At 43.8% G+C, this 23670-nt stretch overlaps 1 protein-coding gene across 3 annotated transcripts in view; it reads right to left on the bottom strand.

Moving 5' to 3' along the window:
• Positions 1-367: 367 nt before the first annotated feature.
• klhdc3l (kelch domain containing 3-like) overlaps positions 368-23670 on the bottom strand; it is a 53522-nt gene continuing 30219 nt past the window's right edge. For all 3 annotated transcript variants that reach the window (XM_080198304.1, XM_080198306.1, XM_080198307.1), the window contains 6 exons: positions 21359-21441; positions 20068-20146; positions 13559-13608; positions 8632-8752; positions 5082-5268; positions 368-2098 (listed from right to left, as the gene is read on the bottom strand). In XM_080198304.1, the coding sequence (XP_080054430.1) occupies positions 1342-2098; positions 5082-5268; positions 8632-8752; positions 13559-13608; positions 20068-20146; positions 21359-21441 (1277 nt within the window). In that variant the 3' untranslated portion in view covers positions 368-1341. The remainder of the gene's footprint in view (positions 2099-5081; positions 5269-8631; positions 8753-13558; positions 13609-20067; positions 20147-21358; positions 21442-23670) is intronic.

Genomic DNA, 23670 nt, shown 5'->3' with positions numbered 1-23670 from the left:
ATCCCCTCTTCAAACACATTGGTGTCAATTGTCACTCCTTTCCCCTACCACTGAAAGTATCAGCTCTTACTGGGGAGACAGGTCCCCAAAGTGGCTGCTAGCAGCTCCCCCCGAATGGATGGTGATCCGAGTCTGGGACAGTGTGGAGCAGGCTATCTAACTGGAGGAGGAGTGAAAGTGCCCGAGCCTCTCCAAACAGCAGCTCCAGAATAGGGCTTTCCTGCAGGGCTCCTGCTGGCCAGCAGTCAGTAATGGGGTGGGGATCACCAGCTAATTTCAGCCAACCATGCTTCCCCCCAGCCCCACTCAAACACCTCCCTCCACCGCCACACCCCCTATCCCCAACCCAAAACCACCCCTGCACAAAACCCCCTGGAGCACATGTACCTTCCCAAGAAAACCTAATATGACACAGGCCGGGGATCGAGCTTGGGACCTTTGAACGGCTTCACACTCCATCAAGGAGCAAGAGACTCCAAATGGAGCATCCAGACTGTGTGCGGAATCTTTCTGTGCTGACAGGCAAAAAGAATGCTGATGCAATTTGCTCTTTCATGGCACTGGGCTGAGGGACAACACGAGTTCAGTCACTGACATCTGTGGCTGGAAGTAGCAACGTCAGAACAGAGAAAATGAGATCTATTGCTTATCAGCCCTGCTGAAACCAAGAACTAAAGAATAGCATTTGCAAAAAGTGCCGAGAGAGAAAAAGAGAAGAAAAAAGCCCGTTTCCTGCCCCCCATCAGCAGCACTATGCCCAGTGCTATCTGGAATACCAGGAGACTTGTCCACATTTTGCCCACAAGACTTTTATCGCCTGACAATTTTAAGTTCACCACAGCAATTCTGCAGCAACTCTTGATCAGAGTGCCACCAGAAGACGAGCTTCCTTTCCTTAATAAGGATGTTGATTCCATCCCTACCACCAGTCACCCAATAAACTGGAGTATGAGAGCTAATAGGTGCATCTGCCATTCTGCTTAAATGATAGAACCCGTTTTTGCACATATACGTTCTGCGTTTCTGTCAGATTCACATTAGGAGATGCCCCTGACGCATACAAAATTAGATAAAAATATGCACAATTTGCCTGTCTGCACGTTTGAGCTTACACGCTATACAAAAGCTATAAAAATATAAAAGTTTGTTAGAAAATGTTTGATTTGAATTAGCATATTAGCACAATAGCAAAAAGTACAATTAAAACTCTCAATAATGTTAGGCCTCTCTATGACCAAGCATGCCAAAAAAAAATACTAGTTACTGTTTGATGTGAATTGTCTTGTTATCACACCCTATGTCAAGTTTGTACGGTCTTTTTTAAAGGCCTTCTCTGTTAAACTAGCACTTTAAAAATGTTTCACATAGCTTCATCTGCCACATAGAGATGCAGCCTGTCTCGGACAATGGTTTGCCCCCTACAATCAGCAGGACCTCAGGGAGACTATCCCGTGAGTGGAGCGTCACTTCACCTTGGTCAAGACAGAGTGTCCCGTCTTCTCCCGCTATACTGTTGTCATCGCTGTTCTCATCGGCGCTGTAATCAGCAGCAGGTTGCTCCTCTGGCTGGATGGGGAGGTGGTGGCCGTTCTCGCCCTGCCATTCCCCATCAGGAGTGTTCAGGCTCAGGAGGTTTTCCTTGCTCTCGGTGCACCGCACGCTAAACGTCTTCATCTCGATGTTCGAGTAGGTTTTTTTGGCTCTGAGCTTTATGGACGACGGGCTGCGGTATCCTGGCGGCTGCGTGGAAAAGTTCAAACAACAGGCCCCCTTCAGGACAGCCAGGGGCTTTCCGTTGCACGTGTCCTGCAGGCCAAGGCTGCTGTCGTGACAGATGATGCTTGGCGGTGACATTGGATGAGGTAATTCTTCCACGTGCTTCTCCTGGAAGCTGGGACCAACACCTATTGTGCAATGATAGATTTTTGGTGGTGGGCTTGTGTCCGTCGCTGGGCTCAACCTCTCCCAGGTCTGTGCTTTGAGATAAAATTTCCACAGGCTGTTGTCCGAGTTGTTATGGTCTCTTCCCCCTCCAAAGATTAACATGCTGTCCTGGTATACGACTGCGGAGTGACCCACCAACTGGTGAGGGCCCGACCTGAAAAATAAAGAATGAATGAAGGGGCTTATTCACTCGCAAGTTCGAATTACAATCACGGTCTGCATAGTTTGAAGTTTTTACTAATCGATCAGGGGTATGGCTGGCAGAAACATAGAAAGTAGGAGCAAGAGTAGGCCATTCAGCCCTTTGAGCCTGTTCTGTGCCATCCTTCATGATTATGGCTGATCATCCGACTCAATAGCTGGATCTCACCTTTCCCCCATAACTTTTGATCCCTTCATCCCAAGAGTTATATCTAACTCCTATTTGAAACATACAATGTTTTAGCCTCAACGAATTCCACAATCTTACCACTCTCCATATGAAGAAATTTCTCATCTCAGTCCAAAAAAGTTTACCCCATATCCTTAGACTATGACCCCTGGCTTGGGGCACCCCCACTATCAGGGACATCCTTCCTGTGTCCACCCTGTCTAGTCCTTATAGAGTCATAGAAGTTTACAGCATGGAAACAGGCCCTTCAGCCCAACTTGTCGATGCTGCTCTTTTTTTTAAAACCCCTATGCTATTCCCAATTGCCAGCATTTGGCCGATGTCCCTCTGTACCCATCATACCCATGTAACTATCTAAATGCTTTATAAAAGATAAAATTGTACCCGCCTCTACTACTACCTCTGGTGGCTTGTTCCAGACACTCAGTATCTTCTGTGTGAAAAAATTACCCTTTGGACACTTTTGTATCTCTCCCCCTTCATCCTAAACCTATGTCCTCTAGTTTTAGATTCCCCTACCTTTGGGAAAAGATATTGACTATCTAACTGACCTGTGCCCCTCATTATTTTCTAGACCTCTATAAGGTCACCCCTCAGCCTCCTACGCTCCAGAGAAAAAAGTCCCAGTCTATTCAGCCTCTCCTTATAACTCAATCCATCAAGTCCTGGTAGCATCCTAGTAAATCTTTTCTGCACTCTTTCTAGTTTAATAATATCCTGGAATTGCTGTTCCATTGCCTACAGGACTACAACATCTCAGCATATTTACCTCTTCATGGAAGCCAGCCTTATTAGAGTCATAGAGGTTTACAGCCTGGAAACAGGCCCTTCAGCCCAACTTGTCCATGACACCCTTTTTGTTTTAAAAAACCCCTAAGCTAACCCCAATTGTACCTGCCTCTATTACCACCTCTGACAGCTTATTCTAGACACTCACCACCCTCTGTGTGAAAAAATTGCCCCCTGAACACTTTTGTATCTCTCCCCTCTCACTTTAAAGCTATGCCCTCTAGTTTTAGACTCCCCCACCTTTGGGAAAAGATATTGACTATTCTAGCTGATCTGTGCCCCTCATTATTTTATAGGCATCTATAAGATCACCCCTCAGCCTCCTACACTCCAGAGGAAAAAGTCCTAGCCTATCCAGCCTCTCCTTATAATTCAAGCCGTCAAGTCCTGGTAGCATCCTAGGAAATCTTTTCTGCACTCTTTCTAGTTTAATAATATCCTTTCTAAAATAGGGTGTCCAGAATGGCACACAGTATTCCAAGTGTGGCTTTACCAACGTCCTGTACAACTTCAACAAGACATTCCAACTCCTGTATTCAATGTTCTGACTGATGAAACCAAGCATGCTGAATGCCTTCTTCACCACTCTGTCCACCTGTGTATCCACTTTCAAGGAGCTATGAACATATACCCCTAGATCTCTTTGTTCTGTAACTCTCCCCAACTCCCTATCATTAACTGAGTAAGCCCTGCCTGGTTCAATCAACCAAAATGCATCACGATGCATTTGTCCAAATTAAACTCCATCTACCTTTCATCAGCCCACTGGTTCAATTGATCAAGAACCTGTTGCAATTGGAGATAATCACCTTCACTCTCCACTATGCTACCAGTGATAGTGTTATCTGCAAACTCATTAACCATGCCTCCTATTCTCATCCAAATCATTAATATAAATGAAAATAACAGTGGATCCAGCACTGATCCCTGAGGCACACCACTGGTCACAGGCCTCCAGTGTGGAAAACAACTCTCCACAACCACCCTCTGGCTTCTGTCAAGAAGCCAATTTTGTATCCATTTAGATACCTCACCCTGGATCCCATGAGATTTAACCTTATGCAACAACCTATCATATGGTACCTTGTCAAAGGCCTTGTTAAAGTCCACGTAGACAACATCAATTGCACTGTCCTCATCTACCATCTTGGTTACTCTTTCAAAAAACTCGATCAAATTTTGAGACATGATTTTCAACTCACAAAGCCACGCTGACTGCCCCTAATCAGTCCTTGCATCTCTAAATGCCTATAGAACCTGTCTCTCAAAATACCTTCCAACAATTTACCCACCACAGATGTGAGGCTCACTGGTCTGTAGTTCCCAGGCTTTTCCCTGCAGCCCTTTTCAAACAAAGGCACAACATTTGCCACTCTCCAATCTTCAGGCACCTTACCCATGACTATCAATGATTCAAACATCTCGGCTAGGGAACCCACAATTTCCTCCCTGGCCTCCCACGATGTCCTATTTTCGCATTGTAAAAGTGAATTATCCAGCATCAGGCTTCAGCCTACAGATCTCTGTGAAGGAATACAGTATTGGACTTTGGTTCTGGACACGCATGAAACAATGATTCTTTGTTCTGTGGTCTTTTCCCTGTAAATTTTCTTTCTCTACCCATTCTTCCTTGTACCAATACACAGGTAGCTACATAACAGCACTCCTCATCCTGGGTGAATAAATTAACCCTATGAGTTTACCGTATCTTAACTTTGCCGTGGGCTTAATAATAGAAAATTGAATCATTTCAAAACTGACAGGTTGGGAAATATGCCACTGCTTAGAAAGCGGGAAATCAAAATCAAAATTCCTAACGGAAGGTGGGAGGAGAAATCAGGGCTGTTTAAATTAAACCCCCTCCTGTCCATAACATTATCTTCAGAATAGTTTATTCAATAAGATTTATCTGCCGTGCACTAAAACACAATCACGTGCTACTATTGAAATCTTTTACCGTGCTTTGATTCTGGACCACGTGGCATTGTTGAAATCCCACTTCCAAAAGTCATTCTGTTCTACAAGTCCAACCAGTCCCCCAAACAGGTACATTCCTCCCTTGTAGACAGCTGCAGAGTGACTGTACCGAGGTCCGGGACCCACATCACCATAGGGGGTAGACACTGGGCACCAATCCTTGGCGTCTGTTGGAAGAGGTATTTTGGTAACATTGCAACGGCGATATAAACAGGTAGCTTATTTTCAAAGTATTATTACCACCCACACTCTTTCCAAACGATTCAAGTGCTTTTCTTTCTGGTCACACATCAGTCTAGATTTTCCACTCCAGTACTGCTGATGCTGCCCCCAAGTTTGTCTCTGGGGCAATGACTGTCGCAGGGGACAGAAAACGCAGCATCTTGGGGAATAATAACCTTTCCATCTCGGTGGATCACCAAGACCTGTTGCAAATCTGACATCAGCAGTAGAGTCTGAATCATTAAAGGAGGAGATAGATACATTTCTAATAAAAAAAAAGAGTTAAAGGGATATGGAGAACAGGTAGGGAGGTGGATTTGAGACCAGGGAGAGAGCAACCATGATCTGATTGAAGGGCAGTGCAAGCTCGTAGGGCTGAGTTTGCCTACCCCTGCTCATATGTTCCAATCCACGCACCCGACACTGTCCCAAACTCTCAAGCACAGAAAGTCCTTTGGCCAGCTGAGCTCATCCCCCTAAAAATAACTTGCCTCCAACTGTTTTGTAACCGGTTTGGTATTAGACTGCACCTCAAGTACATTGCATGTGTTAATTCTTCTTGGTATAAAGAGCTTTCTGATGTGAGTGCTAGATTTACTTTTAGTTACTTTGCAGCTCAGGTGCCTTGCTGCAGTTTAATTTAGTTTACATCTTCTACACGGCTCACACACATGCCTCTGTTGCAGGGTGCCAACTAAACAGAGGCTCTGGCCAACTGGTGGTTTCCTGTTGTGCCAGCTGCAGTATCAATTGCAGCTTGCACAATGCGCACACAAAAATAATCAGACCCAAACTGACTGTTAATTTGGGGTAAAATAAGCAGAGAAAATGATTGTTTTTATTTTACAATGTCGCACAATGACTTCAAACCATCCTCACAGCTGCTGCATTTGGCTGTGACAGCGCTACAGTTGTGTGACGTGAGGCATCGCACACACACACACATATACATACTGGGTGAACCTTGCCAATTCAGAAGGCGAATGTGTAATAAGTCCTTGATTTCCTCAGCACCATCGGAAGCTAAAGGGAGCACCGGCTGCTTTCCATTTTCCTCATTGCTAGCAAAACATTTTTGATTTAATTTATTATTGTCATATGTATCAGTGAAAAGTATTGTTTCTTGTGTGTGATACTGACAAAACACATCGTTCAAAGAGAAGAAAAGGAGACAGTACAGAATGGAGTGTTACAGTCATAGCTAGGGTGTAGGGAAAGATCAACTTAACACAAGGGTCAAAAGTCTGATGGCAGCATGGAAGAAGCTGCTCGAGTCGGATGGTCTATGACCTCAGATTTTTGTATCTTTCAAGACTGTTTCTCAAGTTCTTGTCTTTGAGGCGTGCACTGTCAGGTTTTTAAAAAAACTAATTCAAAGGATTTAGGTGATGCTAGATGGGGGCAATACAGTGGCACAGTGGTTAGAAGTGCTGCCTCACAGCACCAGGGACCCGGACTCAATTCCCAGCTTGGGTCACTGTCTGTGTGGATTTTGCACATTCTCTCCATGTCTGCGTGGGTTTCCTCCGGGTGCTCCGGTTTCCGCCCACAATCCAAAGATGCGCGGGTTAGGTGGATTGGCCATGCTAAACTGTCCCTTAGTGGCAGGGAGACTAGTGAGGGTAAATGCATGGGGTTATGACTTATAGGGCCTGAGTAGGATGGTGGTTGGTGCAGACTTGATGGACCGAATGGCCTCCTGTACTGTAGGATTCTATGATTGTGTGCTGGCTGGGCCAAGATTTATTACCCTGCCCTAATTGTCCTTGAACTGCATGGCTCGCTGGGCCATTTCAGAGGGCAGTTGAGTCAACCACATTGCTGTGGCTTTGGAGTCACATATAGGATGGCAAATTTCCTTCCCAAAAGGACATTGGGTGGCAAGGTGGCACAGTGGTTAGCACTGTTGTCTGACAGTGCTAGGGACCCAGGTTCAATTCCCGGGGTCACTGTCTGTGCGGAGTCTGCATGTTCTCTGCATCTGCATGGATTTCCTTCGGATGCTCCGGTTTCCTCCCACAGTCTGAAAGACGTGCTGATTAGGTGTGTTGTCCATGCTAAATTCTCTCTCACCAACAGGCGCCTGAATGTGGCCACGAGAGGATTTTCACAATAACTTCATTGCAGTGTCGATGTAAGCCAACTTGTGATAAATAAATAAACTTCAAACCTTTCGTGCGTCAAGATAGGTTTTTACAACAATTGACAATGATTTCATAGTCAACATAAGAACTTCTAATTCCAGATTTTTATTGGGTTAAAATTTCTTTATTCGCCGTGGTGGGATTTGAACCCAAGTCCCCAAAGGTCCCCAGATCTCTAGATTACTAGTCCAGTGACAATATCATATGCCACCACCTCCCCTCCAACCCTGTGGATTGGATTGCTGAACTGCACAGATTAGGAAGGTGGCAGCTTCAAGCTCCTTTGGGACATGGAGTTAACAGATCTCATTCTCAATCATTAACAGACTGAGGCATCAACAGGGCTGCAGTCTCTGTCTCTGCACTGACCAGGTCTCTTGCTCCCAGTCTTCAAGAAGTCTAGTTGGCTGAAGGCACATAGCGTAGGGATTTTAGGTAAGGAGTATGAGGAGAGCCAATGTTACCCCAGTACCCAAACAGCATACCAGATGGTGACATGGGCAGTATCCACCATCTTGTGCTGCAGGAAACTAAACCTCTTCAGGAGAGGAAGCCACGGAAAGGGAAACACTGGGGAGAAAATAAAAATGATGAGACTCACCATAAATTGAGTTCGCCTTACTTAACTTGAGGGCAGCACGGTGACAGAATGGTTAGCATTGCTGTCTCACAACTTTAAGGACCCAGTTCAATTCCGGAATTGGGTCACTGTCCGTATGGAGTTTGCACGTTCTCCCTGTGGGTTTCCTCCCACACTCCAAAGATGTGCAGGTTAGGTGGACTGGCCATGCTAGATTGCCCCTTAGTGTCCAAAGGTGTGCGGGTTAGGTTGATTGGACATGGCGAATTAGTGGATAAATACATGGGGTGTAGGGTCTGGATGGGATTATTGTTGGTGCAGGCTCAAAGGGCTGAATGGTCTCCTTCTGCACTGTAGGATTCTATGACTGTTCTATGATAGCTACTGGCAAAAAGTTACAGGCAACACAAAACGAAAGGGAACACAATGCTTGACAGAGAACTGATCAAAGAGCAACACAGAGGCCATTAGCTCCCACTCCCCTCTGAGAATGCTTTATGCTTAATGTTTTGTAGATCAAATGTTACTCCTTGAAACATTGACTCCTGAAATAATTTGAACATTTAGCTGGTATCTCCACTCACCAAAGTTAAAGCTCCAGAACTCCTGCGAGGGTCCCTTTATATCGACATAGCCACCATACACATACATCTGAGCCTCAAACACCACAGCCGTGTGCCCCTTCCTATTCTTGGGCACCTGTTTCTGAAGAAACAAAGAAGGTGTTAATGGCATTTCCTCTATTTTTAGTCTGGCTACAGAGGCAGGTAACATAGAAGCATAGAAACTAGATGCAGGAGTGGGACTAAGCCGTTCGGCCCTTCAAGCCTGCTCCACCATTCATTTTAATCATAGCTGGCCATTGAATTCAATATCCTGATCCCCCCCTACTCTCTTTCTCCCATATTCTACTAATCAGTAATCTCACCCCTGGATAATTACTTGAAATGAAAAATTTCACAGGGCCATGCAGGGGAGCAGGATGAGGCGAATTGCTCTTCCAGAGAGCCAGCATGAACATGAGGGGCCAAATGGCCTCCTTCTTCACTGTAACCATTCTCTGATTATATGTCCTCTGCCACCATCCCCACATGAAGCGTACAAGCACGACTCTGGGTGAATTACTTCCGTTTCTGAAAGTGGCATGGCTTCTGGAGGCCTGAGACTTCTCAATCAATCAGGGTTGCTAATCCAGCCAAATACCTCACCCTCCCAATCTGCTCTTAAACCTTCACATGAAAAGAGCAAGTCAGGGGCTCTGTCCACCATCTATTACAAGACACATGTCAGATGTGAGGTGAAACACTCTCCACTTGCCTGGAGGAGTGCAGCTCCAACAATCCTCAAGAAGCTCAACACCATCCAAGTTAAGCAGCCCATTTAACTGGTGCCCCTTCCACCAGAATAAACATTCACTCCTTCCACCACTGACACACAGTGGCAGCCTTGTGTATCACTTGTGCAGAAACTCGCCAAAAGGTTCCTTAAACAGCAGCTTGCAAACCCACAATCGCTACCTAGAAGGACAAGGGCAGCAGACATACGGGAATCACCACTGAGAAATTTCCCTCCAAGTCACTCACCATCGTGACTTGGAAATAGAATACCATTCCTTCACTGTCGCTGGGGCAAAATCGCGGAACTCCCTCCCTAACAGCACTGTGGGTATACCTACACCATGTCGCCTGCGGTGAGTTCAAGGCAGCAGCTCACTGACAACTTCTGAAGGCCAACTAGGGGTGGGTAGTAAATGCTGGTCCAGCCAATGATGCCCACATCTCCCAGATGAATAAAATAATATTTATCAAGAGGAAACTGCAGCTCATGCAAGTCTGATTGTCAAACAGTCTGACAGCAGAGCACTGGCATAAGGAACAATGGTGCAGTGACAATGCCACTGAATTGGTAATAAGAACATAAGAACATAAGAAATAGGAGCAGGAGTAGGCCATCTGGCCCTTTGAGCCTGCCCCGCCATTCAATAAGATCATGGCTGATCTGTCGTGGCTCAGTTCCACTTTCCCGCCCTCTCCCCATAACCCTTAATCCCCTCTCTTATCAAAAACCCATCAACCCGCTTCTTAAAAATATTTAGCGAGGCAGCCTCCACCACTTCAACGGGCAGAGAATTCCAGATATTCACCACCCTTTGAGTGAAGAAGTTCCTCCTCAACTCCATTCTAAACCGCCCCCCCTTTATCTTGAGGCTGTGCCCCCTAGTCCTACTGTCTTTTTTGAGCGGGAACAGTCTCTCCACCTCTATCCTATCCATCCCATTCATCATCTTATACGTCTCAATGAGATCTCCCCTCATTCTTCTAAACTCTAACGAGTACAAGCCTAGTTTATTCAGCCTCTCCTCATAGCTCAACCCCCTCAACTCCGGCATCAGCCTAGTAAACCTCCTCTGCACTCCCTCCAAGGCCAAAATATCCTTGCGCAGGTGCGGCGCCCAAAACTGCACACAGTACTCCAGCTGCGGCCTCACCAATGCCCTATACAGCTGCAGCAAGACCTCCCTACTTTTATATTCAATCCCCCTCGCTATGAAGGCCAGCATCCCATTCGCCTTCCTGACCACCTGCTGCACCTGCAGGCTGGGTTTTTGCGACTCATGCACAAGGACCCCGAGGTCCCTCTGCACCGTCGCCTGCTGCAGTTTTTCGCCACGTAAGTAATAGTCCTTCCTACCATTCTCCTACCAAAGTGGACCACCTCACACTTGCCAACATTAAATTCCATTTGCCATTTCCTGGCCCATTCGCCCAGCCTATCTAGATCCTTCTGCAGACTCTCCACACCCTCCGCACAATTTGCCTTTCCCCCAATCTTGGTGTCATCAGCAAATTTCGACACCCTACACTCGGTTCCCTCCTCCAGATCATCTATATAAATGGTAAATAGCTGAGGCCCCAGCACCGACCCCTGGGGCACCCCACTAGTCACCAATCCAGAGGTCCAGGCTAATGCTCTGGGTACAAGGGATCAAATCTCACTATTGCAGCTGGTAGAATTAGGTATTTTGTCAGTTGTGGCTGATCATCCAACTCAGTAACCTGATCCTGCTTCCCCCCCCATATCCTTTGATCCCCTTCCCCACAAGAGCCATATCTACAGAAACATAAAATATGGTCTTGACTTAAAAATTTAAGGAATGCTATTAAAATTTGGCACCAAATTGTACTGAGGATTATGAAAGATTCCAGGAAGTCAGAGATAGAACGGGTATTGTTCAGCGTTGCCAAATAATAGAATCATGGCCCATCAAGTCTGCACCAACACACAAGGAACATCAAATGTGAAGTAATTCATTGTGGAAATGGGAATCCAGGAAGGAAGCATACCTTAAATGGTAGGATTTTTAAACATGAGTATACAGGAGCTTTAGCAGGCAGAAGCATTGCCACGTGGCAACGTAAACAAATAGATTCTGTCAAAGCAGAAGTAGAATTCTTGGGTTTGTATCAAATACAAAAGCAACATGGTAAAAGCAACTTGCACAAGAGCTTAGTGGGGCTGCAGTTGCAAATTGTATGAAAGCAGTGGAAAAGGTATCGCGTACGTGGTCTAGGGTGTTATCTCTGACAGAGGATTAGATTTACCAATAATAACTTGCAAAGCTACAGTCTTTTATGATGGGAGTTTAGAACATTGAGGAGTGGCCCGATAGAGGGTGTTCAAGATCGTGTGGGTTACGATAAGGTAGCAAATCTGTTACATCATTTGGTGAGGTGTGCACACAAAATAACTGAAGGGAATAATGGAAAACAATCCTGTATATGGAACACAGAATTCTTTGTGGTAAACTTCAACTGAAGCTAAGCTCATAGATACTTTTAGAAGAGGAATTAGGTGATTGATTAAGGATATTATTGAAGGTTACATCAATAATAGCAAACAAGCCAGCGAATAGATTTAGGGTACGTGATTCATGTGGAAAAAGAATGATAGACTCGATTGGCCAAATGATCTGCTAATATGCGGTGACATTTGCTAATTCAATAACGACAGCGTGATATCACGGCTGCAAGATTTGGCTTCAGGTAAAAGAAGTAGCACTTCCATTTAAGGGGTGATTTTTATGACCAGATGTCCCAAAGCACTTTACAACCAAATAGGTTGGGCTAGTGGGCTGGCGAATGGCAGATGGAGTTTAATTTAGACAAATGCATTTTGGTAGATTGAACCAGGACAGGACTTACTCAGTTAATGGTAGGGCACTGGGGAGAGTTACAGAACAAAGAGATCGAGGTGTACATGTTCATAGCTCCTCGAAAGTAAAGTCACAGGTGGACAGAGTGGTGAAGAAGGCAATCAGCATGCTTGGTGTCATTGGTCAGAACATTGAATACAGGAGTTGGGGCATCTCGTTGCAGTTGTACAAGACATTGGTAAGGCTACACTTGGAATACTGTGTACAGTTCTGGTCACCCTATTATCGAAAGGATATTATTAAATTAGAAACAGTGTAGAAAAGATTTCCTAGGATGCTATCGGGACTTGATGGTTTGAGTCATAACGAGAGGCTGAATAGACTGGGACTTTTTCCTCTGGAGTGCAAAAGTCTGATCTTTTAGAGGTCTATAAAATAATGGAGTGTACAGATCAACCAAATAGTCAATATCTTTTCCCAAAGATAGGAGAGTCTATAACTAGAGGACATAGGTTTAAAGTGAGAGGGGAGAGATACAAAAGTGTCCAGAGGGGCAATTTTTTCCATACAGAGGGTGGTGAGTGTCTGGAAAAAGCTGTCAGCGGCAGTAGTAGAAGCGGGTACAATTTTATCTTTTGAAAAGCATTTAGACAGTTACATGGGTAAGATGGGTATAGAAGGATATAGGTCAAATACAGACAATGGAGATTAGCTTAGGGGTTTTAAAAAAAAGGCAGCATGGACAAGTTGGGCCGAAGGGCCTGTTTCCATGCTGTAAACCTCTGAGTCTATTAAAAAAGTCCCTTTTGAACTGTGGTCCCTGTTGTAATGCAGAAAATGCAGTAGCCAATTTGTGCATGTGATACTGGCTGGACACTGTTTATTTCTGAGTGATTGTGGGTTAAATATTGACTACAACGCTGGGAGAACTTCCTTGCTCTTCATCAAAATTATGCCATGGAACCTTCTACACGACCAACATCTAGTTTGAAGTTAAAGTTTATTTAGTAGTGTCACAAGGTTTATATTAACACTGCAATGAAGTTACTGTGGGAATCCCCTAGTCACCACACTCGGCTGCCAGTTCGGCTACACTGAGGGAGAATTTAGCGTGGCCGATGCACCCAAGCAGCACATCTTTCCAACTGTGGGAAGAAAGGAGCACCCGGAGGAAACCCTCGCAGACAGGGGGAGAACGTGCAGACTCCACAGAGACAGTGATCCAAGCCGGGAATCGAACCTGGGTCCCTGAGCTGTGAGGCAGCAGTGCTAACCACTGTGCCACCCTAGCATCTCATTTGAAAAGTAAATGTAAATATCCACAAACTCCCTCGCACAGAATAAGCAAATATCCTTACCGCGACCTCACTTGAAAATGTCTTGTGCCACCAAGTCCAACTCACGCCACCTATTAGAAATAAAACCTTTGTTAAACTCCAACATCACTTGTAACTACTTTTGTGTACCACCAGAGGGTGGTTCACTAAGCTTGTTAGTCCCAAAATGAAGCCTTTTATTGCCAATCTGGATAAAAGTAGCCAAGAGAAATTTCCAATGAAAGGAAACAAGATTATGCAAGGATTCAAACATTCCCAATTACAAGTTCGCAGAATTCCCAATATATTGGATCTTGTATTTACTTTCTGCTTTATTTTCACATTTTAAAGTTTATTTATTAGTCACAAGCAGGCTTACATTAGCATTGCAATGAAATTAACTGTGAAAATCCGCTTGTCGCCGCACTACCTGTTCGAGTACACACAGCGAATTTAGCATGGCCAATGCACCTCACCTGCACGTCTTTCAGACTATGGAAGGAAACTGGAGAAAGCCCACACAGCCACAGGGAGAGTGTGCAGACTCCATACAGACAGCGACCCAAGGTTGGAATTGAACCTGGGTCGCTGGAGCTGTGAGGCAGCAGTGTGAACCACTAAATAAAATGAAACAGTGCTGGAAACTACAGCTGTAAATGAGGCCTATACGGATTCTATATCTTAAACACATTTCTCGTGTTGATAATTACTTCAAGCACTACAACATCTCAAGTAGGTTACTCAAGGAAAAATACAAATTTATCCTGTGGCCAGGTTGTTGCTGACCCTTGGCTTGGAAGCTTATTCATTTTCCAGATATTACACAAGAACAGCTCACAATTACAAATACAGAAGAATTCTCTCTTTGTTTTATCCACTTTTGAACCATGGCCAACAAAAAGAAGATGTTTCTGTCCAAAAATCTAGTTACTGAACCACAACCAACAGAAAGAAGATATTTCTTTCCAAAAGTCTAGTTGTTCAATAGGCTGTGTTCATTTAAACTTCCAAGCAGAACTTTCAGACTTTACAGGATAATTGCTGCAGTGTATTTTGTAGACATATCGACACCTTGCACTGAATGAGATGTCTGAATGTGTTTTATGAGGTGGGTGGAGGAGGCAACCCCAGTTAGAAGAAGGCAGGAGGTCAGGAGTAGCATGGCCAAAGAGTAGCATGGCCTTCTGAATGTGGGCAAGAGTGTTAGTTAGTGAGAGAGAAAGGGTTTAGGAGAGAATGGAGCGTGCAGAGAAACTTGGTGGCTTAGTCCAGATGCTAACCCTGTATTCAAGCAAACCTAACATTTACACTTTCTTCAGTAAATTTGCTTTGCAATGCCTACTAATAATATGTTTGTTCCACATTAAAATCTATCATGTTCACACATCAGAAGATTTCTTATGAGTTAATTTTTGAAGAAACTCAAGTAACTGGCTCTTGAGGCAGCCACATAGAGGCAGGGAAAATGATCCATCAATTATTGACAAGCGTCCTAACAGAAATAAGATAAATGCACTTGGCAAAGTTGTGAGAAGTTGCTTTGGATAAGTGGTTCATGAGGTAGAATTGGAAGACAAACGAGACAAACGTCATCACTTCTGAAACACATCTTTTAAAAAAAAATCTTGCTGGAATGGAACAAAGGCCCAGTTGAACATTTCCTTACATTTGTACAAGTTCAAAATGAAAAAAATTTTCAGTCAGATTAGCTAATGCAGCGCCATGGCAGGACAAGTGCCTGAAATTTGCAGTCTCATTCAGTGTAACTTCAATTCCAAGAATGGTAATCGGAGAGCATACTAGTGCAGTATTCTTCCAAGGATGGTGGTTTGTCTTCAATAATGCAATAACTATCAATGGCATCTGCCTATTATTATGCTCAGTTGGCTTGGAGCTATACTGGCGGTTTCACAATGCCCTGAGGTCAGCAACAGAGGAACTGGCTGCACAATAAGGCTCCCTTTTACGAATGGTTACATTTCAATGTTAGGAACTAGCAGCACAAAGGGAAGCCATTTACCCTAGCTTACTAGCTACCTACTTAGTCCCTTTTCCCACTTCTTTCCTTACCTCCTTTTTATTTTTTTTAAACCAGTTACCAATTTGTTATATATTAAAGAAATGATGTACTTGGGACACAGGGTGTTAAAATAATGAAGCTTTATTTACAGGATTTACATAACTGCTTCTTCTCTGTCTGTCTGCTAGCGATTTGTGGCACCACGTCCTGTGAAAACATGAACTCATTAACACAACACAGCTTCACTAAAAGCAAATAAGAATTAATACAAATAAATAACCATTCCTCCACCCTTAAACTGAATGTCCCCAATAGGTTCAAAACAAGTTCAACATGAATAATAGAGTCAGAGAGTCATAGAAGTTTACAGCACGGAAACAGGCCGTTCGGCCCAACTTGTCCATGCTGCCCAGTTTTTAACCACTAAGCGAGTCCCAATTGCCCATATCTCCCTATATTCATCCTACCCATGTAACTGTCTAAATGCTTTTTAAAAGACAAAATTGTACTTGGGTCTACTGCTGCCTCTGCGGCTCATTCCAGGCGCTCATCACCCTGTGTGGGGAAAATTGCCCCTCTAGACTCTTTTGTTTCTCTCTCCTCTCACCTTAAACCAATGCCTTCTAGTTTTAGACTAAGAAAAGATGTTAACTAACTACCTCATCTATGCCCCTCATTATTTTATACATCCTCAATAAGATCATTTCCAAGTCTCTGACACTCCAGGGTAAGAAGTCCCAGTCTAGCCAGCCTCTCCTTGTAAGTCAAACCATCAAATCCTGGTGGTATCCCAGTAAACGTTTTCTGCACTCTTTCTAGTTTAATAATGCCCTTTAAATAATAGGGTGACCAGAACTGTACACAGTATTCTCAGTGTGGCCTCACCAATGTCTTGCAGAACTTCAATAAGATGTCACAACTCCTGTATTCAACGTTTTGACCAATGAAATGAAGCATGCTGAATGCCTTCTTCACTACCCTGTCCAGCTGTGATTCCACTTTCAAGGAGCTATGAACCTGTACCCCTAGATCTCTTATTTCAATAACTCTCCCCAACACCTGACCATTAACTGATTAGATCCTGCCGCAATTTGATCTACCAAAATGCGGCACCTCTCATTTATCTAAATTAAACTCCATCTGCTATTGATCGGTCCAAATGAACAAGATAGTCAATAGTCATTAAATCACTCACAATTAATAAGTTAGTTGATGTGAAGGTTGTTGCTTTTGGAAGGGTTGATGGCAAACCTTTGGCATTTTTTTTCTTTACACTGGTGGTAACCTCTGATATTTTTGTCCTTCCATTAATGTCATCATTCGTTACTTTGACCAATGCCAACACAGGCACTGGAGGTTGTCTCGGTGCCTGATCTGCAGTTGAGGTGTTGTGTGCCTCAACAGTGTTCATTAGTGTCAGGGTTGTAGGAAGATGCAGGTCAGGACTTTGTAAGGTTGAATCTGGATTCTCTGCGGATTCCAATTCCGGTGGATCTGTTCTTCCAGCTAACAGCTGGTCCGCACGTCTCCTCTGGAGAACGCCATCTCACGTCTGGGCAGTATAAAAGAGACAGGTCTGGTCTGTGCAAGGATTGTGGCTGAAACATATTACTCTCCTGTGGAGTCATTCCTAATGTGGAGATGCCGGTGTTGGACTGGGGTAAACACAGTAAGAATAACCTCGAAAGTTCGTGAGTTTACTATCAAATAAATCGGTTGCACTTAAACCTGGAGTCATTCCTAGCCACTCCTACTGTTTATGATAGATCTGAAGAGGTTGAGTTCAAATTCCAACTTGACAAATTGAACGCTAGGAAAGGTAAAGTGGCCATGAAAACAGCTGGCTAGTGCTTAAAATCCAGCTAACCATCTACTCCTCGAGTTTGCTTCACCATTCAAGTAGATCACGGCTGATCTGTATCTTAACACCACTTCTATCACCTTTAATACCATTGCTTGACAACAAACTAACAGTAGGTTCTGGAATTTTCAATTGGCTTTTTGGAATTTGGGAAAATATCAGTGATTTTTTTTATTCATTCGTGGAACATGGGCATCACTGGCTGGCCAGCATTTATTGCCCATCCCTAGTTGCCCTTGGAGCGCAGTTCAGTGTCAACCCCATTGCTGTGGGTCCGGAGTCACACGTAGGCCCGACCAGGCAAGGACAGCAGATTTCCTTCTCTAAAGGACATTGGTGAACCAGCTGGGTTTTTCCAACAACTGACAATGGTTTCATGGTCATCAGTAGATTCTTAATTCCAGATTTTTTTTTTATTGAATTCAACTTCCACCATCTGCCGTGGTGGCATTTGAACTCCGGTCCCTGGAACATTAGTTTCTAGATCAGTAATACCACTAGGCCATCACCACCCTGTATTAAATTAATTCCATCATAACTATCTCTTTTATAAAAAGAAAAGTTGGGGCCCACTCACTTGGCTGTTCAGTGTGCATACTGGGAAGACAAAGCATTTTTCCAATGTAACTCTCATTTAATGCCAACATCAAATCATTCTGGCACAGGCCTTATTTATCAGTGTGCTAAATATGGCAGTGCAAGTCACGAGTTCTTTAACCGCACCCCGACACAATCAACTCTTGCCAAGGTTGTTTAATCTGTTCAGAATTGTCAGGCAATGACAAAAGGTCACTTCCTTGAGGCCTGGGCCCACATGATGCAAATATTCAATTAGGCCTCACTTCCTTGCTCTTAGTCCACAGCCCTGATATTTCCTTTTCATCCTTTCCAAGTATACAACCAATGCCTTTTTTGAAAGTTCCCTGTGAATTTGGGTGCCTCAACAACTTTCTTTCTTTGTGGTTGGGGTTGAGGGGAGGAGTGGAAAAGAGCTCTTGATTTCCACTGCCACATTTAACATTGCTGCAAGGCTATGCGTGTGTGCTGGAATTAATTGACACTAACAGTAAATGACTTAGATTGGAAAATATTCTCTCTTCCCAGTACACATACTGAATACCCAAGTGAGTGCTCCCAACTTCTTTTTTTTGGTAAAGGGAATAGCCATGCAGGAATTAATCACTAGTATGTTCCCAAATTTTAATATACACTCGCTAGGGCAAGTCTGGTAGTAATTATTGTTGCATACTCCCAAGAAGCAACTGTATTGTGGTGCGGATGTCATCTAACTCTGTGTCTGCTCGATTCCTATTTGGATTTTTAATAGCAAGTAAAAGCGATGACATTTTTACTGCAATCAATAATAACTTCACCCACGCATCACTTACTTCTGCTGTGGAAACCTCGGTAATTTAAGATGGAAAAGTAAAGGCCAAGGGAAAATGTGAAGAGTGAGCTAAATTTGATACTGGCATTTTAACTTGGATCTTGGCCAATTAAAAGGGGAGAAAGCAATGCCACAGGCGCAAAGTTCCCCAGTTATTAATACATTTAAAACTGCCAAAGGGACAGGATGTTGGACAGCAGTAGTAGTGGGAGATTGATTCACTATCAATTCCAGAATTCTCATTTTATTCCATTCAGACTAAAGCAAAATGGCATTCAGAATGGTTTTAGGAATTGCCAATGGAAAATGGAAAGGTGACACCCCAGGTTTCATCGAGGCACCAGTCATGTGGTTGGGGCTGATTGCGAAGAGCTTTGAATTGCAGCCGTTTGTCTGCCCCTGATTCGGGCCACGTCCGACATGGATCTTGGGTCAAAATCACATATTCTTCCAGCGCTTTGGCAATCCTCATCTTAACTAGCGTAAAAATTCACCGTGACATCAAAGCAAAACCCAAATTAAGTTAACTAATGAGGCAGCACAGTTATATTGTGGAGAGGGGTGGTGAAAAAGAAACAATTTCTCAAGTGACTATTGAAAGCTTTGGAAGATGTAAAGCAACATTATAATTAGTCTGATCTTCCATTGTCAATTACAATCACTTATAGATTAGCCTGGCTATTAAACCAGGGGATTTTCACAGTAATGTTATTATAGTGTGAATGTAAGCCTATTTGTGACTAATAAGTGTAGGTCAGATGGACTTTAGATTGGTTTCATGGGTCGGCACAACATCAAGGGCCAAATGGCCTGTACTGTGCTGTAATGTTCAATATTCTATATAATAACTAAACTTTAAAAATAGACAATTATGAGTTAAACTTTATTGACGACTGCAATACTTTCCAAATGTCGTGGTTTTGCAATGTTAAACGTGCTGTTTATCCATGGGCCTGTAAGACGATAACTTTTTCAGAAAGTGTGTGATAAAAATCACAGTTTTCTCTTCCCGCAGACAAACTGAAGGCTTTCGTACAAATCCGATTGGTAAATCGCTTCCATCTCTTTTCCCAGTTTATTGAGTTATTCATATCCTTTCTCTCAAACTTTATGTCAAAACTATTCTCCCCCTTGCCTCTAGATCTCAACAAAACTTTCTCTTTAGCTCTTCAGGTGAGATATTACTCCATCAGGAGTTATACAGGAAATTGAATCCAAAGACTATGGGGATTATGAGCCAAACACACTTGCAATGTAACCCCAGCAGTACATATTTCTCTTACCAATGTCATAGATCCAGAGAGGTGTTTTCCCCTGGGTGTAAGCAGAGTCCATCATTCCACCAAACACATAGATCATTCCCTTCCAAAGAAAAATCACAGGAAAATTTGAAAACTTAAACTGTGAATAACTAAATTTTTCTTCATTCATTTTATTTTCTCAACATTTCCAAAACACAGCCAACTCTCATCAAGATTGTTTATGCTGGTCAGGCATGGCAATAGCTATAGGATTTCAGCATGGAAAAACGTCACTTAACCATTGTGTCAGTGCCCTTTCTGTGAAGGAGCTACCAGTATTCAGTGAGACCCACTTTCCTGCTCGTTTTCCACAGCTCCTGACAAAGTTCAGCTTTTCAAGGACACATCCAATATCTTTTTGAACGTTACTACTGGATTTACTCTGACCACTCTTTGGGAAGTGCGTTCCAAATCGCTACATAACACAACTTGCTGCAGAGTAAAATTTTTCCTAATTTCCCATCCCTCCCCTGGCTTTTTTGACAAATATCTTAAATCTGGCTCCTGCCAGTGGAAACAGTTTCACTGTCCCATCAAAGCCCCTCATCATTCTGAACACCTCGACTCAATCTGCTCTTAACCTTCTCATTCCCAAGGGGAACAACCCCAGTTTCTCTAGTCGTTCCACATAACGGAAGTCCCTCATCTCTGGTATTGTTCTGGTAAATCTTCTCTTCACCCTCCCCATGGTTTTGCCATCTGGGTTTGCTACCCAGAATTGGACAAAGCTGAAACCACCCTGTGGCTTGGAAAGGTTTCCTATAACTTCCTTCTGGCTCAGAGCATGGAGGTGAATTTGGAGCTGTGGATCCAAAAGAATATTCCTCATTAACAACATATCCATGCAACTAGATCACTTTCAGATCTATATGAAAACTGGGATGGCAAACATCTGCTAACTTTTCTATTAATCCTAATTAAATTCCTCCTGTCCACTATTCAGTGCAGCCCACTTGCTAACAATCTCTGCAACCGCTCAATAGCTGACCGATATTTATCTAAGGAAGTACGTAGATCTCCAATCATTACCTCCTCATACCATCATAGACAAGAATGCCATCTCGCTGCTTAAGGAATTACAGGCATGAAGCCACATCCTGCCACTCCCCAGTTGTCGCGCCTGGGGCAAAAATTTTAGGGCAGCGTCAACACATTTTATACTAGCCACATAAATACATTTTTGATATAACCCACATGGAGGTGGGTGAGTATCTGGCGTAACATTTGCACCATTTTCAACAAAGGCATTGGGTCGCACCCACTCAGCTCTTACTTCATGGGCTACCAGCGAGGGCTCCTCCAATTCTTCTGGTGCAGTTCCAGCCACATCATCCAGCTCCTCCCAGGCATTCTGAGCTGAAAAACACAAAGGCATCAACTGGCATTACAATAAATTCCTATTAAGAGGAACAGAATTTGTGAGGCTGCAGTTATGTCACATGTGGATGACAGGGATCTGGCACTGCTGCCTCACAGCGCCGGGCACTGCTGCCTCACAGCGCCAGGGACTTGGGTTCGATTCCCAGCTTGACTCACTGCCTGTGTGAAGTTTACACATTCTCCCCATGGGTTTCCTCTGAGCACACCTGTTTCCTCCCACAGTCCAAAGATGTGCAGGTTAGGTGGATTGGCCATGCTAAATTGCCCCTTATTGTCAAGGAGACTAGCTAGGGTAAATACATAGGGTAATGGGGATCGAGCCTGGATGGGGTTGTGGTTGGTGCAGATTCAATGGGCCAAATGGCCTCCTTCTGCACTGTGAGTTGTCTAATAAATAACTGTATGTTGTTCACAGTATGAGGACTACAAGTTGGAACATACACTGGGACAGTTGCAGACTATTTCCAGATCTAACTCACTATATCTGTGTTTACTATATCTTGTGTTTACTAGGCTGATACCGGAGTTGAGGGGGTTGAGCTATGAGGAGAGGCTGAATAAACTAGGCTTGTACTTGTTAGAGTTTAGAAGAATGAGGGGAGATCTCATTGAGACATATAAGTTGATGAATAGGATGGATAGGATAGAGGTGGAGAGACTCTTCCCGCTCAGAAAGGACAGTAGGACAAGGGGGCACAGCCTCAAGATAAAGGGGGGGGCGGTTTAGAATGGAGTTGAGGAGGAACTTCTTCACTCAAAGGGTGGTGAATTTCTGGAATTCTCTGCCCGTTGAGGTGGTGGAGGCTGCCTCGCTAAATATTTTTAAGACGCGGGTTGATGGGTTTTTGATAAGCGAGGGGATTAAGGGTTATGGGGAGAGGGCGGGAATGTGGAACTGAGCCACGACAGATCAGCCATGATCTTATTGAATGGCGGGGCAGGCTCGAAGGGCTACATGGCCTACTCCTGCTCCTATTTCTTATGTTCTTATGTTCTTATCTATTGCAAAGAGCACACAGCCATACAAATAATAGAATGTGGCCAGTGGGAAATTAAAATAGAATGGATAAAATGCTGGCATTTTAGGTAACTGCATTATAATAATGTTTCTGTGCACATTATCCCAACATTGGATTTTATTAACCCAACACTAATGTACCAGACCATTAAACAAAGGATTGGTTTAATAATCCCAAGACCCTGAGCTATCATGACTGCCTGGAATCTGGTGTCAAAGTGATCATGATGTTGTTGAACCAACTGGTTCACTCAAGTTGCAGTGTTAATGTACTTGTGACACCAATAAATACATTTTAAGTTCATTCAGAAAGGACATTTGACTCCACATCCATACCAATGTCATCTGAAAAGTGGCCACTTGTCTTGAATAGATTCAAGAAATGCTGCTGGTGAACTTGCGACTCAAGAAGGTGAGTGACCACCATCTCCCACTTCCCTCCTGGAAACCTGGGTTGGGCAATAAATGTTGGCCTTCCCAGAGAGGCCCATTTTTGATTTGAGGAAACGAGAGAGTGCAGAATGTAGTGTTACAGTCATAGCTAGGGTGTAGAGAAAGATCAACTAAATGCAAGGTAGGTCCATTCAAAAGTCTGACAGCAGCAGGAAAGAAGCTGTTCTTGAGTCAGTTGGTACGTGACCTCAGACTTTTTCCTGACAGAAGAACGTAGAAGAGAGAATGTCCAGGGTGCGTGGGGTCCTTAATTATGCTGGCTGCTTTGCCGAGGCAGTGGGAAGGGTAGACAGAGTCAATGGATGGGAAGCTGGTTTATGTGATGGATTGGGCTACATTCACAACATTTTGTAGTTCCTTGCAGTCTTGGGCAGAGCAGGAGCCATATCAAGCTGTGAGACAAACAGAAAGAATGCTTTCTATGATGCATTTGTAAAAATTGGTGAGAGTCGTAGTTGACATGCCAAATTTCCTTAGTCTTCTGAGAAAGTAGAGGTGTTGGTGGGTTTTTTTTTTAAACAATAGTGTCGGCTTGGGGAGACCAAGACAGGTTGTTGGTGATCTGGACACATAAAAATTTGAAGCTCTTGAGAAGCCCGTATCTTAAGAATGACTAACAAAACAATCACTGGTAAACCACTACATTAGGAAAAGTTTGTATTACCATGGCTAGTCCTTCACAAACTCCAAAATCTGCCAAATACACCCTACTCAGCACTGAGATCAGCCATGAT

The sequence above is a fragment of the Carcharhinus amblyrhynchos genome, chromosome 11 (assembly GCF_965287045.1).
Source record: "Carcharhinus amblyrhynchos chromosome 11, sCarAmb.v2.hapA, whole genome shotgun sequence".
NCBI lineage: Eukaryota > Metazoa > Chordata > Chondrichthyes > Carcharhiniformes > Carcharhinidae > Carcharhinus > Carcharhinus amblyrhynchos.
The sequence above is the reverse complement of the archived record's forward strand: the minus strand, read 5'-3'. Positions and strand labels throughout refer to the sequence as shown.